This window comes from Pan paniscus, chromosome 7, assembly GCF_029289425.2.
Source record: "Pan paniscus chromosome 7, NHGRI_mPanPan1-v2.0_pri, whole genome shotgun sequence".
Classification (NCBI taxonomy): Eukaryota; Metazoa; Chordata; class Mammalia; order Primates; family Hominidae; genus Pan; species Pan paniscus.
In genome coordinates this window covers 82,389,224-82,404,560 of record NC_073256.2, presented here as the reverse complement: position 1 = coordinate 82,404,560, position 15,337 = coordinate 82,389,224, and the positions used below count along the sequence as shown (strand labels likewise).

Below are 15,337 nucleotides of genomic sequence, written 5' to 3'. Positions count from 1 at the left end.
GGAGAGAGAGCGAGAGTGAGTGAGTGTGAGTGCGGGGTGGGGTGGTGGCCGTTACGTTCGGGGCAACGGCTACGGCAGTGGAGAAGTAAGAAGAGAAACAACGTCCGGCGCTTCCGCCTTCGCTTAGGAGGAGGAAGAGCTGGTAGGGAAAGGAAAGTGCTTCGCCCTGGGCCTGGACTGGACCGAGTTGGGTTGGTGGGGGTCTGGGCTATGAGCTTTTGAGGGTCGCCTGGGACGCGGAGCGAGACACGAGAGCCAGGAGCTATGTCTCAGCCGCCGCCGCCGCCGCCTCCGTTGCCGCCGCCACCTCCTCCCCCTGAGGCTCCACAGACTCCGTCGTCCTTGGCGTCGGCGTCGGCGGCTGCTTCGGGGGGGCTTTTGAAGCGGAGAGACCGGAGAATCCTTTCCGGGAGCTGCCCGGATCCGAAGTGCCAGGCGCGTCTGTTTTTCCCGGCCTCCGGTTCTGTCAGCATCGAGTGTACCGAGTGCGGCCAGCGGCACGAGCAGCAACAGCTGCTGGGGGTTGAGGAGGTGACCGACCCGGACGTAGTGCTACACAACCTGCTGCGGAACGCGCTGCTCGGGGTTACGGGGGCACCCAAGAAGAACACGGAACTGGTAAAGGTGATGGGCCTTTCCAACTATCACTGCAAATTGTTGTCGCCCATATTAGCTCGCTATGGAATGGACAAACAGACAGGCCGGGCCAAGCTTCTCCGGGACATGAACCAGGGCGAACTGTTCGATTGCGCCTTACTGGGTGACCGCGCCTTCCTCATAGAACCAGAGCATGTTAACACTGTGGGCTATGGCAAGGACCGCTCCGGAAGCCTCCTGTATTTGCATGACACTCTGGAGGACATTAAGCGGGCCAATAAAAGCCAAGAATGTCTCATTCCAGTGCATGTGGACGGGGATGGACACTGCTTGGTGCATGCTGTGTCTCGGGCTCTAGTAGGCCGAGAGCTCTTCTGGCATGCCTTAAGAGAGAATCTTAAACAGCACTTTCAGCAGCACCTGGCCCGATATCAAGCTCTGTTCCATGACTTCATTGATGCTGCTGAGTGGGAGGACATTATCAATGAGTGTGACCCTCTGTTTGTACCACCTGAGGGTGTTCCCTTGGGCCTGAGGAATATCCACATATTTGGTCTTGCCAATGTGCTACATCGTCCTATTATTCTGTTAGATTCCCTCAGTGGCATGAGAAGCTCTGGTGATTATTCAGCCACCTTTCTACCTGGGCTCATCCCTGCAGAGAAGTGCACTGGGAAAGATGGTCATTTGAACAAACCAATCTGTATTGCATGGAGCAGCTCCGGTAGAAACCATTATATCCCCTTGGTAGGCATAAAAGGGGCTGCTTTGCCCAAACTGCCTATGAATTTGCTTCCTAAAGCATGGGGTGTGCCTCAGGACCTTATTAAAAAGTACATAAAACTTGAAGAGGATGGTGGTTGTGTTATTGGAGGTGACAGAAGTTTGCAAGATAAATACTTACTTAGGCTTGTTGCTGCTATGGAAGAAGTCTTTATGGACAAACATGGTATCCATCCTAGTTTGGTTGCTGATGTCCATCAGTATTTCTACAGAAGGACTGGAGTGATAGGAGTTCAGCCTGAGGAAGTCACAGCAGCTGCTAAAAAAGCAGTAATGGATAATCGCCTTCACAAATGTTTGCTCTGTGGTGCCCTTTCTGAACTTCATGTTCCTCCAGAGTGGTTGGCTCCTGGAGGGAAATTGTATAACCTGGCAAAAAGTACTCATGGACAGCTGAGGACTGACAAAAATTATAGCTTTCCCTTGAACAATTTGGTTTGCTCATATGATTCAGTGAAAGATGTTCTGGTACCAGACTATGGAATGAGTAACCTAACAGCTTGTAATTGGTGCCATGGCACATCTGTGCGAAAGGTCAGAGGAGATGGGTCTATTGTGTATTTGGATGGAGACAGAACTAATTCTAGGTCCACTGGTGGCAAATGTGGTTGTGGATTCAAACACTTTTGGGATGGTAAGGAGTATGACAATCTACCAGAAGCTTTCCCTATTACTTTAGAATGGGGTGGAAGAGTGGTCAGAGAAACAGTATATTGGTTCCAGTATGAAAGTGATTCATCTTTGAATAGTAATGTTTACGATGTTGCAATGAAACTTGTTACCAAGCACTTTCCAGGTGAATTTGGGAGTGAAATCCTAGTTCAGAAAGTTGTCCACACTATATTGCATCAGACTGCCAAAAAGAATCCCGATGATTATACTCCTGTAAATATAGATGGTGCTCACGCCCAAAGAGTTGGAGATGTTCAAGGACAAGAATCAGAGTCTCAGCTCCCAACTAAAATTATTCTTACTGGACAGAAAACAAAAACTTTGCACAAGGAGGAGTTAAACATGAGTAAAACGGAAAGAACTATTCAACAGAATATTACGGAACAGGCTTCTGTAATGCAGAAACGGAAAACAGAGAAGTTAAAACAAGAACAAAAAGGGCAACCCAGGACTGTTTCTCCCAGTACCATTCGTGATGGTCCATCCTCTGCACCTGCTACACCTACCAAGGCTCCCTATTCACCGACAACTTCTAAGGAGAAGAAGATCCGAATCACAACTAATGATGGACGACAGTCCATGGTTACCCTTAAGTCTTCAACAACCTTTTTTGAACTTCAGGAAAGTATAGCCAGAGAATTCAACATTCCTCCATATTTACAGTGTATTAGATACGGGTTTCCTCCTAAAGAGTTAATGCCACCACAGGCAGGAATGGAAAAGGAACCAGTTCCTTTACAGCATGGCGACAGAATTACAATAGAAATTCTAAAAAGTAAAGCTGAAGGTGGTCAGTCTGCTGCAGCACACTCAGCCCACACTGTGAAACAAGAAGATATTGCTGTTACTGGTAAACTGTCATCTAAGGAACTTCAGGAGCAAGCTGAAAAAGAAATGTACTCCTTGTGTCTTTTAGCAACATTAATGGGTAAGATGAATTTAATTCTGATGGTATACCTTAATTGTAAATATAATACACTGAGTTTTCCTCTTATCTTTGGGGAAAAAGAAATCTGTAGCCATTGTAAGTTTTTAATTATATATTTCAGGAGAGAATTATTTTTAGTATTTTGAACAGTTAATGGATAGATGTTAATAGGATTATTGAGTAACTATTAGGAAAATAGAAAGTTAAGGTAGTCCCTCAATAATAGTCAACAGATTATTTAAATATATCTTATTCTTGCAATTGCTTTTTAAAAAACAGACTTGTATTTATTTAAAGCGTTTTAAACTTTTTGGTAGGCTCTATTGATCCTGCCTACCTTGCCCCTTTTTCATTTATTTTTAATTTTTATTTTCCTGTATGTCATGTGATTTCAGCACTTCCTGTTTGATGAATTGCAGTTTCTGGTGTTTATATTCTCACTGCACTCCCACCTAGTAGTCTCTTACATTTCATTTTCTTCCTTTCCCAGTTCATCACATTTTTCTTTCTCATACACTAGGATTTGTATGTAAGTACACTAGGATTTGTATTCAAGTAATTTCACTACTCAAGTCTTTGCCATCAATTATAATGAACTATTATAAGTTGTAGTTCATGAGAAACATAAACAGAGATGGATGGTAATGGTGTAAAGAAGTATTTGTTTTTAATCAGCATAAATTAAAGAAAAATATATTAACCAAATGTGTAATTTAAAGTTTTAGATGATTTGGGATACTGTTAAATGGTGTACTTTTTACAGTGTCTATATTTGCTTAGTCTTTGTTTTGAAATAACTTAGTATGCTTTACTAAGTCTTAAAGTATGAAGTAAAATTTAAATGTGTTACTGGAAGGGTTTTATTTTTGCTGAGATTAAAGCTTTCAATGAGAAAAGTCATCTGGGTTTTGATTCTGTTTTCTGATAGTACTATATGGCAGTGATTTGGGCCTTAATCTACCAAAATGAATACTACTCCTGGCTTATCTGGGGGAGTAGTAAATAGGGGATCTAAAAACCCTGCACAAATTTAGAACCCGGAATTGTTGATTTTAGTTTGCCAGACATAGTAATTGAATTGGGGAGTATGTCAGGAACTGTCCTATGCGCTTTATATATTTCTTTTTTTTTTTTTTCTTTTTTTTGAGATGGAGTCTTGCTCTGTCTCCAGGCTGGAGTGCAGTGGCGCCATCTCGGCTCACTGCAAACTCCACCTCCCGGGTTCAAGCAATTCTCCTGCCTCAGCCTCCCAAGTAGCTGGGACTACAGGCCCACACCTCCATGCCCAGCTAATTTTTGTATTTTTAGTAGAGACGGGGTTTCAACTTGTTGACCAGGATGGTCCTGATCTCCTGACCTTGTGATCAAGGTCACTTAAATACGAATGCTAGTGTACTTAAATACAAATCCTAGGTGGCCTGTGACTGTAATCCCAGCTACTCTGGAGGCTGAGGCAGGAGAATCGCTTCAACCCCGGAGTTGGAGGTTGCGGTGAGCCTAGATCGCGCCACGGCACTCCAGCCTGGCGACAGAGCGAGACTGTCTCAAAAAATAAATAAATAAATGAATAAGTAAATAAATAAAAGACCTTCAATCTCCCAGGTCAAAAACAGGAAAGAGAAGATCTTCCTCAATAGAAGATGGACTCTTGAGAATGTGGCTCTTATCTTTATCCTTGTATGCACAGAACCTGATAATAGTGCTCAGCAGGTAGTATGCACTCTGAAATGTTTTTTAATTGAATTAAATAGATGACATTAACACAGCTAAAGAAAGGCTGTATCTGCAGAAATGGAATGGATGGTCAGTCAGCACTGAACATTGAAAAAAGTGAAAAGCAGAATTCGGCAATGTTCATATACTGCTGTACAAAGGAAAAAGGTACATCATCTGGGGTTCATGAAAATTCTGGTAACTAGAAAGGTAATCTCTGTCGAGGGGTAGGAATATTTGAACAATCCTGACTGTGGCCTGGCTGAAACATCTCTATCCCTTTGCCTGATTTCCATGTTCATCAGGCATCTATTCGTAACACTTATTTAGCTTCCTGATAACAAGTTTTGATGTACAGGTGACAGTGCAGATAAGGACGTGTTCACTTTGAAAGCTGTATTCTCCATTGTAGACTAATAAACGGACATGGGCAGGATTATGATCAGTAGTCTTAAAAATATGATCAGAGCCAGTCATGGTGGCTCATGCTTGTAATCCCAGCACTTTGGGAGGCTGAGGCGGGCAGATCACGAGGTCAGGAGTTCGAGACCATCCTGGCTAAGATGGTGAAACCCTGTTTCTACTAAAAATACAAAAAAAAAATTAGCCGGGTGTGGTGGCAGGAGCCTGTAGTCCCAGCTTGTCAGGAGGCTGAGGCAGGAGAATCTTGTGAACCGGGGAGGCAGAGGTTGCAGTGAGCCGAGATCGTGACACTGCACTCCAGCCTGGGCGACAGAACAAGACTGTATCTCAAAAAAAAAAAAAAAAAAAATCTGATCAGTATGATTATATATAGATTTTTGAGACAGAGTCTCACTCTGTCGCCCAGGCTGGAATGCAGTGGCGCGATTTCAGCTCATTGCAACCTCTGCTACCTGGGTTCAAATGATTCTCCTGCCTCAGCCTCCTGAGTAGCTGGGATTACAGGCATGCGCCACCACACCTGGCTAATTTTTTTGTATTTTTAGTAGAGACAGGGTTTCACCGTGTTAGCTGGGATGGTCTCAATCTTCTGATCTCATGAACTGCCCGCCTCAGCCTCCCAAAGTGCTGGGATTACAGGCGTGAGTCACTGTGCCTGGTTGATAATATATTTCATAATGAAAATTAATCAAATATAATTCTGGTGTATAAATTTCTGAGTTTGGTTGGAGGTTCTTGGACCTGAATATCTGAGAGAACTAGAGTATGGACTGCAGTGAGTTCACCAAGATAATGTCTTTCTATTCTGATCCCTTCCCTCTTCATATCCAGCATTTATGCCTGTATAAACCCACACATTTCTTTAAAACTGCTTCCACTACCAACACAAAATTTGGGTGTAAAAGAGAGCATTGTGTTACTTTTGTAATGATATCACTTGAGATACTTTCTGCTTTAAATTGAAGTATTAAGTGCATAGCCTGTATTATATTAGTCCCTTATAAATCTTAGTTTTCTTCCTCTAGTTCGCTTATGACTGTATTTGAATTATGTAGAAGATATTTTTTTTTGAGACAGAGTCTCGCAGTGTCGCCAGGCTGGAGTGCAGTGGTGCGATCTCGGCTCACTGCAACCTCTGCCTCCTGGGTTCAAGCAATTCTCGTGCCTCAGCCTCCCAAGTAGCTGGGATTACAAGCACATGCCACCACACCCAGCTAATTTTTGTATTTTTAGTAGAGATAGAGTTTCTCCATGTTGGTCAGGCTGGTCTTGAACTCCCGACCTCAGGTGATCCGCCCTCCTCGGCCTCCCAAAGTGCTGGGATTACAGCCATGAGCCACTGCGCCTGGCCGAAGATATTCTTAATTTAAAAAAAAAGATGTTCCTACAAAATTCAGTTTGGGGATAAATACTAACCATATGTAAAGAGTACTGGGGAACTGTTGATGTTTAGATTGGAGAGGGCTAGAAAATGACAGAGCTTGTTTAGAAGATTACAGATTTCAAAGTGCAGAAATTACTTTGTGAATTACCAAATGTGAGCTAAGCTGTGTTATGTTAGTTTAGAATATAGCTCATCAGACTTTATGCTGTTCAAATAGCTGGTTCTTTCTCGTTTAAGTTTAGGCTTAAATACCACCACCCTGTAAGGGTTTGAGAAAACTTTGCTGACCATTCTAAGTAGGTTCCCTCTATCAGTGTACCCTGTTGATGTCCCTCACGGCATCTGTCACAATTTTTAATAATCTTATTTGTTGGTTTAATTATTTGTTTGCCTCCCCCACTATATTATAAAGTCCATCAAGACAGAGACTGAACCCTATTTTCTTCACTAATCAATACCTTATTTCCTAGTTCAGGGCCTGGCACATAGTAGGTACCAAGTAAATGCTTGTTGGATTAATGAATGCAATTATTTCAGCAAAATCAGTGTATACTATGAACTTGTATGTATGTTGAGTGTACAAAGATAAATGAAAGTCAGTGCTTGCCCTCCATTAACTTACCTGCAGGCTTTCAGCTGAAGGAGTTCCATACTTTTTAGCTTTCATCAGCAGATCTCCAGCTTTATTTTCTAAATACATAAAAATTATAAAATCCCCAAATAGGACCAACCCAGCATTTTAGAACTTCTCATTTGATTAAGAATCAAATATATACATGGGGATTGTATATTTTCTTTCTTTTTTTTTCCTGGAGACAGATTGTCGCCCAGCCTGGAGTGCAGTGGTGTGATCCCAGCTCACTGCAACCTCTGCTTCCTGGGTCCAAGTGATTCTCAACCTCTCAAGTAGCTGGGACTACAGGTGCGCACCACCACGCCCAGCTAATTTTTTGTATTTTTAGTAGAGATGGGGTTTCGCCACGTTGCCCATGCTGGTCTCGAACTCCTGAGCTCAGACAATCCACCGCCTCGGCTTCCCAAAGTGCTAGGATTACAGGCATAAGCCACTGCACCCGGCCTGTATGTTTTCACTAAATAGGCTGACTGCATGATAGCCAGGGACATGAGCTTTTTCTTTCATTTTTAAGTAGGATATTCATTGACTAGATCGTCTATTACTTATATTAATAAAACAATAAGTAGGTGTATTAGTCTTTGGCTTAGTACAAGTCATTCATGGAACCTAGTAACTTTGAATCTTAGGAACTATAAAATGGAATAACAATATTTTACCCATAATATTTTACATTTTTAATCTCTTTTATCCAGACCACAAAGTAATTGAACTTAATTTTTTGCAGACAGTCATCTTCATTATTTATATAATACTTAAAAGACTCTGGCTTTGCAAAATACGTCGTTCAGATTTCTTGTAGACCTGGTGCGGTTGCAGTGAGCCAAGATTGCGCCACTGCACTCCAGTCTGGGCAACAGAGCAACACTCTTTCCAAAAAAAAACAAAAAATTTCTTGTAGATCAGTTATTTGTAGGTTTCCTTTCATGGTAGACAGGATAGGTGGTACATTATCCACCATAAATATTTGGGCTAATTTATTTTTTCTTAGTGTTATATTTCATTAAGTTTCTAGTTTTGTTTGTTTTTTTGTTTTCCTAGAGGTAAGGACAGATTTAGGTGAAGAACAGAATTTGTCAGTTTGGAGTTACTTAAATGAAATTAGGCTACATGACACTTCCTTGCTTTACTACAAAGTGTACCAACCTTTCAGGAGTTGAGAAACTTGTTTCATTTTGATATACTTTCTCTGTTCCTGAAAGAATTGTGTGGCTTTTTAACATATATATATATTTAAAATACACAATATTTTGTAATTTCATAATACCTCTTGATGTTGTAAATGCCTTAGAATTTTCCAGAATCGGCTGGGCGCGGTGGCTCACGCATTTAATCCAGCATTTTGGGAGGCTGAGGCGGGTGGATCATGAGGTCAGGAGTTTGAGACCAGGCTGGCCAAGATGGTGAAACCCTGTCTCTACTAAAAATACAAAAATTAGCCGGGCATGATGGCGCTCGCCTGTAATCCCAGCTACTCAGGAGGTTGAGGCAGGAGAATCACTTGAACCCAGGAGGTGGAGGTTGTAGTGAGCCAAGATCATGCCATTGCACTCCAGCCTGGTGACAGAGTGAGACTCTGTCTCAAAAAAAGAAAAAAGAATTTTCCAGAATCACGCTTGGGACTGAGACACTTATTTTTTAGGTGACAACTGAATATTATTATTGCATCTTTTTTTTTTTCAAATGTTGGGTAAAGGGCAGTTTCAAATCTAGATAGTACTTATGCATATTCTTCTTTATTTTTTTTTCCCCCCAAGATGGAGCCTTGCTCTGTCGTTCAGGCTGGAGTGCAGTGGTGCAATCTTGGCTCACTGCAACCTCTGTCTCCCAGGTTCAAGCGATTCTTCTGCCTCAGCCTCCCGAGTAGCTGGAATTACAGGCGCCTGCCACCACACCTGGCTAATTTTTATATTTTTAGTAGAGATGGGGTTTCACCATGTTGGCCTGGCTGGTCTCGAACTCCTGACCTCGTGATCCGCCTACCTGGGCCTCCCAAAGTGCTGGGATTACAGGCATGAGCCACCGTGTCTGGCTGCATATTATTATTCTTTCTATGCCTTCTGATAGCCCTTCTGTTGATTTATATGTAGCATACTTGTAATGGGAGAGCAGTTATAAAGTTGAATAAAAAATAATGCATAGGTGTATCTTAAGATAAATGTATATATTGTAAATGGTGATTTTATATAATTATACTTTGAAAATTAAGTCAAATATTGATGTTATTCCTTTCTAGATAGAAAAGGAAATCTAGATAATAATAGATTCTGTTCCAAGTACTTTGATCACTTTTATTTTAAATATTTTTTCAATTACAATATAATGTTTAAAATTCAAATAATTCAAGTACCTATAAAATATGGTAGTTCTTAACATTTGTACTCCCCAGATAAAATCATTATTAATAAATTGGGATGTGTCCTTTCAGACTCTGTACACATTTAAACACTATTGAGTTTGTGTGCATGTCTGTGTATGATAAAAATATTCATTAATGCTGCTGGTGACACTAAAGTTGTGTGACTATATACCGTTAAGGGGACTGAATTTCAGGCAAGAAACAGATATGCCTTTTTTATAAACCATTTTGACTATCAATAGGGTAGATAAACTTTTAAACGTGAGGATTACGTCAGGAAGGGTAGAGAGATGCCAACAATTCTTTCAGCAAATGAATACCTTTACCTTTGGAATTCTCTCTAGTTGAAACAGTCCTGTGTTCCTACTTTATATTTGGAACCATTTATTCAAATTATTAAAAAATTTTGAATTGTTTCTTTAAATTTTAAATTTAAATAAACAAGTACTTCATTTTATGGTCATAAATACTTGAGTTCAGAGTTCGTTTTGGGTGTTTCTTTTGGGGCTTTAAAAATACATTTTGGCTGGGCATGGTGGCTTACACTTGTAATCCCAGTACTTTGGGAGGCCGAGATGGACAAATTGTCTAAGATCAGGAGTTTGAGACTAGCCTGGCCAACATGGAGAAACCCTATCTCTACTAGAAATACAAAATTAGCCGGGAGTGGTGGCGCACACCTGTAATCCCAGCTACTTGGGAGGCTGAGGCACGAGAATTGCTTGAACCCAGGAAGTGGAGGTTTCAGTGAACAGAGATTGCGCCACTGCACTTCAGCCTGGGGGACAGAGCAAGATTCTGTCTCAAAAATTAAATAGGCTGGGTGCAGTGGCTCAAGCCTGTAATCCCAGCACTTTGGTAGGCCGAGGGGGCGGATCGCCTGAGGTCAGGAGTTCAAGACCAGCCTGGCCAACATGGTGAAACCCTGTATCTACTAAAAATACAAAAGTTAGTTGGGCATGGTGGTTTGCGCCTGTAGTCCCAGCTACCCAGGAGGCTGAGGCAGGAGAATTGCTGGAACCTGGAAGATAGAGGCTGCAGTGAGCCAAGATCATGCCACTGCACTCCAGCCTGGGCGACAGAGCAAGACTCTGTCTCAAAAATAAATAAATAAATGAATAAATAAATAAAACAAAAATACATTTCATATAGGTATTAGATTTTTAAATTTACTGCTTTGCCTCATAAATTGCAAAGTAAAAAATTCAAATTGCCTTTTTAAATATTTAAAGTTAGAAGGCTAGGCACAGTAGCTCACACCTATAATCCCAGCACTTTGGGAGGCCAAGGCAGGAGGATGGCCTGAGACCAGGCATTCAAGACCAGCTTGGGCAACACAGGGAGACCCTGTCTCTCCAAAAAATAAATAAACTTAGCGGCTGTGGTGGCACACGCCTGTAGTCCTAGCTACTCAGGAAGCTGAGGTGAGAGGGTTGCTTGAGCTCAGGAGATCAAGGCTGCAGTGAACCATGATTGAGCCACTACTTTCCAGCCTGGGTGACAGAGCGAGACCCTATCTCAAAAAATAAATAAATACCTAAAATTTAAAAATTAGAATGGTGACCTCTTAAACTTTTTTTGATGTTGACTTTAAACTTTTAATTCCATAATTTTATTAGAAAAAAATTAGAAAAAATACATTTTAAAAAATGTATTTTAACATATTTTTAAACAATTAAAAGTTATTCACATCAAATAGGAAAAAAATTGGATAAACCAAAAGAAAAAGCGTTCATAGTACCACTGCCGTATATAGCTACTGTTTCAGGTAGTAGATTGAAGGTTATGGGGGGGAAGGATTTGTGGAAGCAAGGCAGTAGTGTAGATTTTTTTTCTACATTTATATATACACAGTACATTGGATAGAAGTATTTTTACTTTTGTAGTATGAAGAAACAGTTGGATTATAAAGCAAAAATAATTGGAGACTAACAAAAATATAAATTAACATAATTGTTAGAGGCTTTTCCAAACTGTTCCTATTCTCTAAAAGTTTGCTTTCGAATAAAATGGTAGAAAAACTATTTCCCTTTTTTTGGCTATTATTTTGTTTTATTAGATTCTCGAAGAGAAAACAAGATTCAGGGAAAAGTCAGTAGCATATAATCATTAGTTGTATTTTATATATGTAACATTGAAGAATGGTTATCATCATGCTGCTTCGATTAAGTTTATTCTGGATTGCTTTCAGGCACTGTTTAAAAGGAAAAACCTCGTTTATAATATTCACTCCGCCAAGGGTGTCTATGGTAGAGAATACAGTTATGGGTTCTTAGCTTTTGTTTCTGGTTGGGCCAGTAGAGCCCTTTCCTCATCACACTTTTCTGCTTATCACTAGAGACAGAAATTAAAACCGTAGCTTCAGGCTGCTAAAAGCCTAAAACAAAACAAAACAGGACAACAACAAAATAAGGCTGGTTAGAAAAGCTTGCATCTATACATTCATTCAACCAATACTATGAGTGTTGCCATCTGTTCAGCACTGTGCCAGGCCCTGGGGGTAAAAAGTCAGATAGGCCACTGACCTTTCCCTGAATCTGAAAAGTATAAAAGGGAAACCTAGTCTGGAAGGTAAAACAGAAAAGTTAATTAACCTGAAGTGTGATAAGGACTGTGGTATTCATATATGTAGGAGCATCAAATAAGGGTACCTACCTAACCAACACTCCAAAGAATCCTAAAGGAAGTGATACCCAGATTGAGTTTTAAATGATACGTAACAATTATTGGCCTTTAGGGAACAGGAACAGTTGTGTGGTGGTATAACATTGTAAAAATAAGGGTATGGTATGATGTCAGATGGGAAAGGCAAGGACCAACTCTTAGAGTGCCTTGTATGCCATGGAAAAGGAACTTGGACTTTGCCATACGGCATTGGGGAACCATTATAGGTTTAACTCTGAATGCTGTATAGAGGAGGGATTTATGGGGGATAAGACTCAAGGGAAACCAGCTGTGAGGAAGTGGCAGTAATCCAGGCATTGAACCTGGGCGTTAGGAGGGTTGGAGAGAAATGCAGTGGAGAGCCATAGGAGAGTGGTGCAGGACTTGTGCAAAGTGTCAAAACCCTGCTTCCTGATCTCTAATCCTTTTCCTCATTTTGGTACCAACAAACATGACCTTCAGTGGAGATATTTGTTTAGCAAAAGAGATTACCTATTTTTTTCTCCAACTAGTTGTTGATGCCATGAATTTCTATTAAGAAAAGCCTGGATAGTTCTTTCAAATTTGCCGAAACACAACTTGACCTTTTTTTGTGTGTGCGCCTTGCTCTGTCAGCCAGGCTGGAGTGCTGTGGCACGACCTCGGCTCACTGCAACCTCTGTTTCCTGGGCTCAAGCAATTCTCCTGCCTCAGCCTCCAAAGTAGCTAGGATAACAGGCATGTGCCACCACGCCTGGCTAATTTTTGTATTTTTAGTAGAGACGGAGTTTCACCTTGTTGGCCAGGCTGGTCTTGAACTCCTGACCTCAGGTAATCTGCCTGCCTCGGCCTCCCAAAGTGCTGGGATTACAGGCGTGAGCCTAGCCAATTTGACCTTCAGTAGAGGTTTAATGTCAATGGAAAGGAGGGTATAAGCTTTGGACTGATACACAGGATTCAAATCCTGGCTCTCCCACTTACTAGCTGTGTGATCTTGGAAGAGTTATTTAAGCTCTCTGAGCTTGTTTCCTTGTCTGTAGAGCTTAGTTGTGATGAGTTAATGAAACTATGTGAAGAGCCTGCTCAGAGCTTGGTAGATAATAGAGGCTTACATGGTATTTCCCTTAAAGCAATGGAACAGTGGGGCCATATTGCTTTGAAGGGGGTAAAAATTTGTTCTTGGAGGAGGAAGGGTGAAAAAATCTTATGATTAATATATAAAACTAAGATGTATATACAGTACATAAGCAGATATAAGGTATATCTGTGTAATTCAAATATCATGAGGGCATGGGGAGGACTAGGAAAATAATGCCTGTAAAGGCTCCTTAGGGGGAGATAATGAAAACAAGGTTGATAAACACTGCAGTAGAGTAAGTGATTTGCCTGTTTAAATTAGGAATAACTAGGTATGTAAAGTACCTAAGAGATGTGATTTTTCTTATTAATCAGTTGGTCAGTTCTGAGGAGTTCACCATTTTGGCACCTATTCATTCTTGTGGTTTTTGTTTGTTTGGACTAGTCAAGTGCAGGTAGTGAGAAGGGGAGAAATGGTAGAATAAGCAGTTCCAACTGTAACTGAACAGTCAGTTGAGATAACTCGCTACCTTTAGACCAGCCCTGTTTGGATTCTTATCAAAAAAATTAAATACCACCCTATCTTTTTTTGATATGTCTTCCAAATAAATGCTATACTAGAATATTTTAGAAACTATTAAGTGCATTTAGGACAACATTGACAATAACGAAATGAAAGGTTATCATCATAGAAATAATTTATCCAAGTGAGGTTTAATAGTAAGCTCAGCAATCAGAGCCACCACTAGTGGTTATTAATATTTCTTTATTTGTGGACTCTTATTAATATTAAACTTCTGTGTGTCCATCCTTAAATATAGCTATTCTAGTAGTACTGCATCATTAGTAAGTGTTTATAAGTAAACGTTTTGATTAACTGAAACTTTAATTGTCAAGTCTTCTAAAACTTGTCTACTTTAAGCTGGTATAGTGAAGGTAAGTTTAGCCAACTGCCACATAAAGTCATACCCTGTTTATGAATGTGAGGTGGGATTAGAACTCTGAGATGTTGTAAGTACATAGTGATTAATTAGCACTGTCAGTCACAACTATTCAGAGCTCAGGTCCAACAATATAATCTTCATGTAGGGAAGACAAAAGTTAATTTTTTGTGTTAAAAATTAAAAACTTCCTGATTATAAAAGTAGTACGTATACATTAGCAGATTAGAATGTAAACTATAAAGAAACAAATAAAAACAGCCATAGTAACTGTTATGTTCCTGCCATCTTTATTGATTTCTTCAACAGTGATGATCATTCTTTACTTTTTATTTGAAATTTCTTACTGAAATAAGTACTGAAATAGCCCCTTCTGTTTATTTCTTGGTTTTAATATAAATATAAAATTTATGTTTATAATTTTGTATTTTACTTTCAAAAATATCTTTTTTTTTTTTTTTGAGATAGAGTTTTGCTCTTGTAGCACAGGCTAGAGTGCAATGGCACGATCTCGGCTCACTGCAACCTCCACCTTCTGGGTTCAAGCTATTCTCCTGCCTCAGCCTCCCAAGTAGCTGGAACTACAGGTGCACGCCACCACGTTCAGCTAATTTTTGTATTTTTAATAGAGACAGGGTTTCACCATGTTGGCCAGGCTGGTCTTGAACTCCTGACCTCAGGTGATCTGCCTGCCTGGGCCTCCCAAAGTGCTGGGATTACAGGCGTGAGAGAGCCACCATGCCTGGCCCAAAAATATCTTTCAATAATCTTATCTGTTCTAGTACAGAGTTTACAGACTAGTTTCCTTTGAGCTGGATTGAGTCTTCAGATATATTTTGTTCATCATAATATTGACTATCTTGATTTGTGGTTTTTTCTTTTTTTGAAACAGGATCTCACTTTGTCACGCAGGGTAGAGTGCAGTGATGCAAACACTGCTCCCTGCAGCCTTCACCTCCCGTGCACAAGGGGTTCCCCCCAGCCACTCCACTGCTTCAGCCCTCTAAGTAGCTGAGATGACAGGCACATGCCACCACGTCCAGCTATTTTTTTTTTTTTTTTTTTTTTGGTAGAGATAGAGTTTCGCCATGTTGCCAAAGCTGGTATCGGAACTCCTGAACTCAGGCTATCCACAGACCCCCAAAGTACTGGGGTTACAGGCATGAGCCACCATGTTTGTTGA

General features: G+C 40.6%; 1 protein-coding gene across 1 annotated transcript in view; it reads left to right on the top strand.

Annotated features, from left to right (window-relative positions):
* Position 1: 1 nt before the first annotated feature.
* The window catches only part of VCPIP1 (valosin containing protein interacting protein 1), a 36,980-nt gene continuing 21,644 nt past the window's right edge, over positions 2 to 15,337 (top strand). Inside the window, exon 1 of the mRNA XM_003831356.4 lies at positions 2 to 2,980. Within this exon, the coding sequence (XP_003831404.1) occupies positions 265 to 2,980 (2,716 nt within the window). The 5' untranslated portion in view covers positions 2 to 264. The remainder of the gene's footprint in view (positions 2,981 to 15,337) is intronic.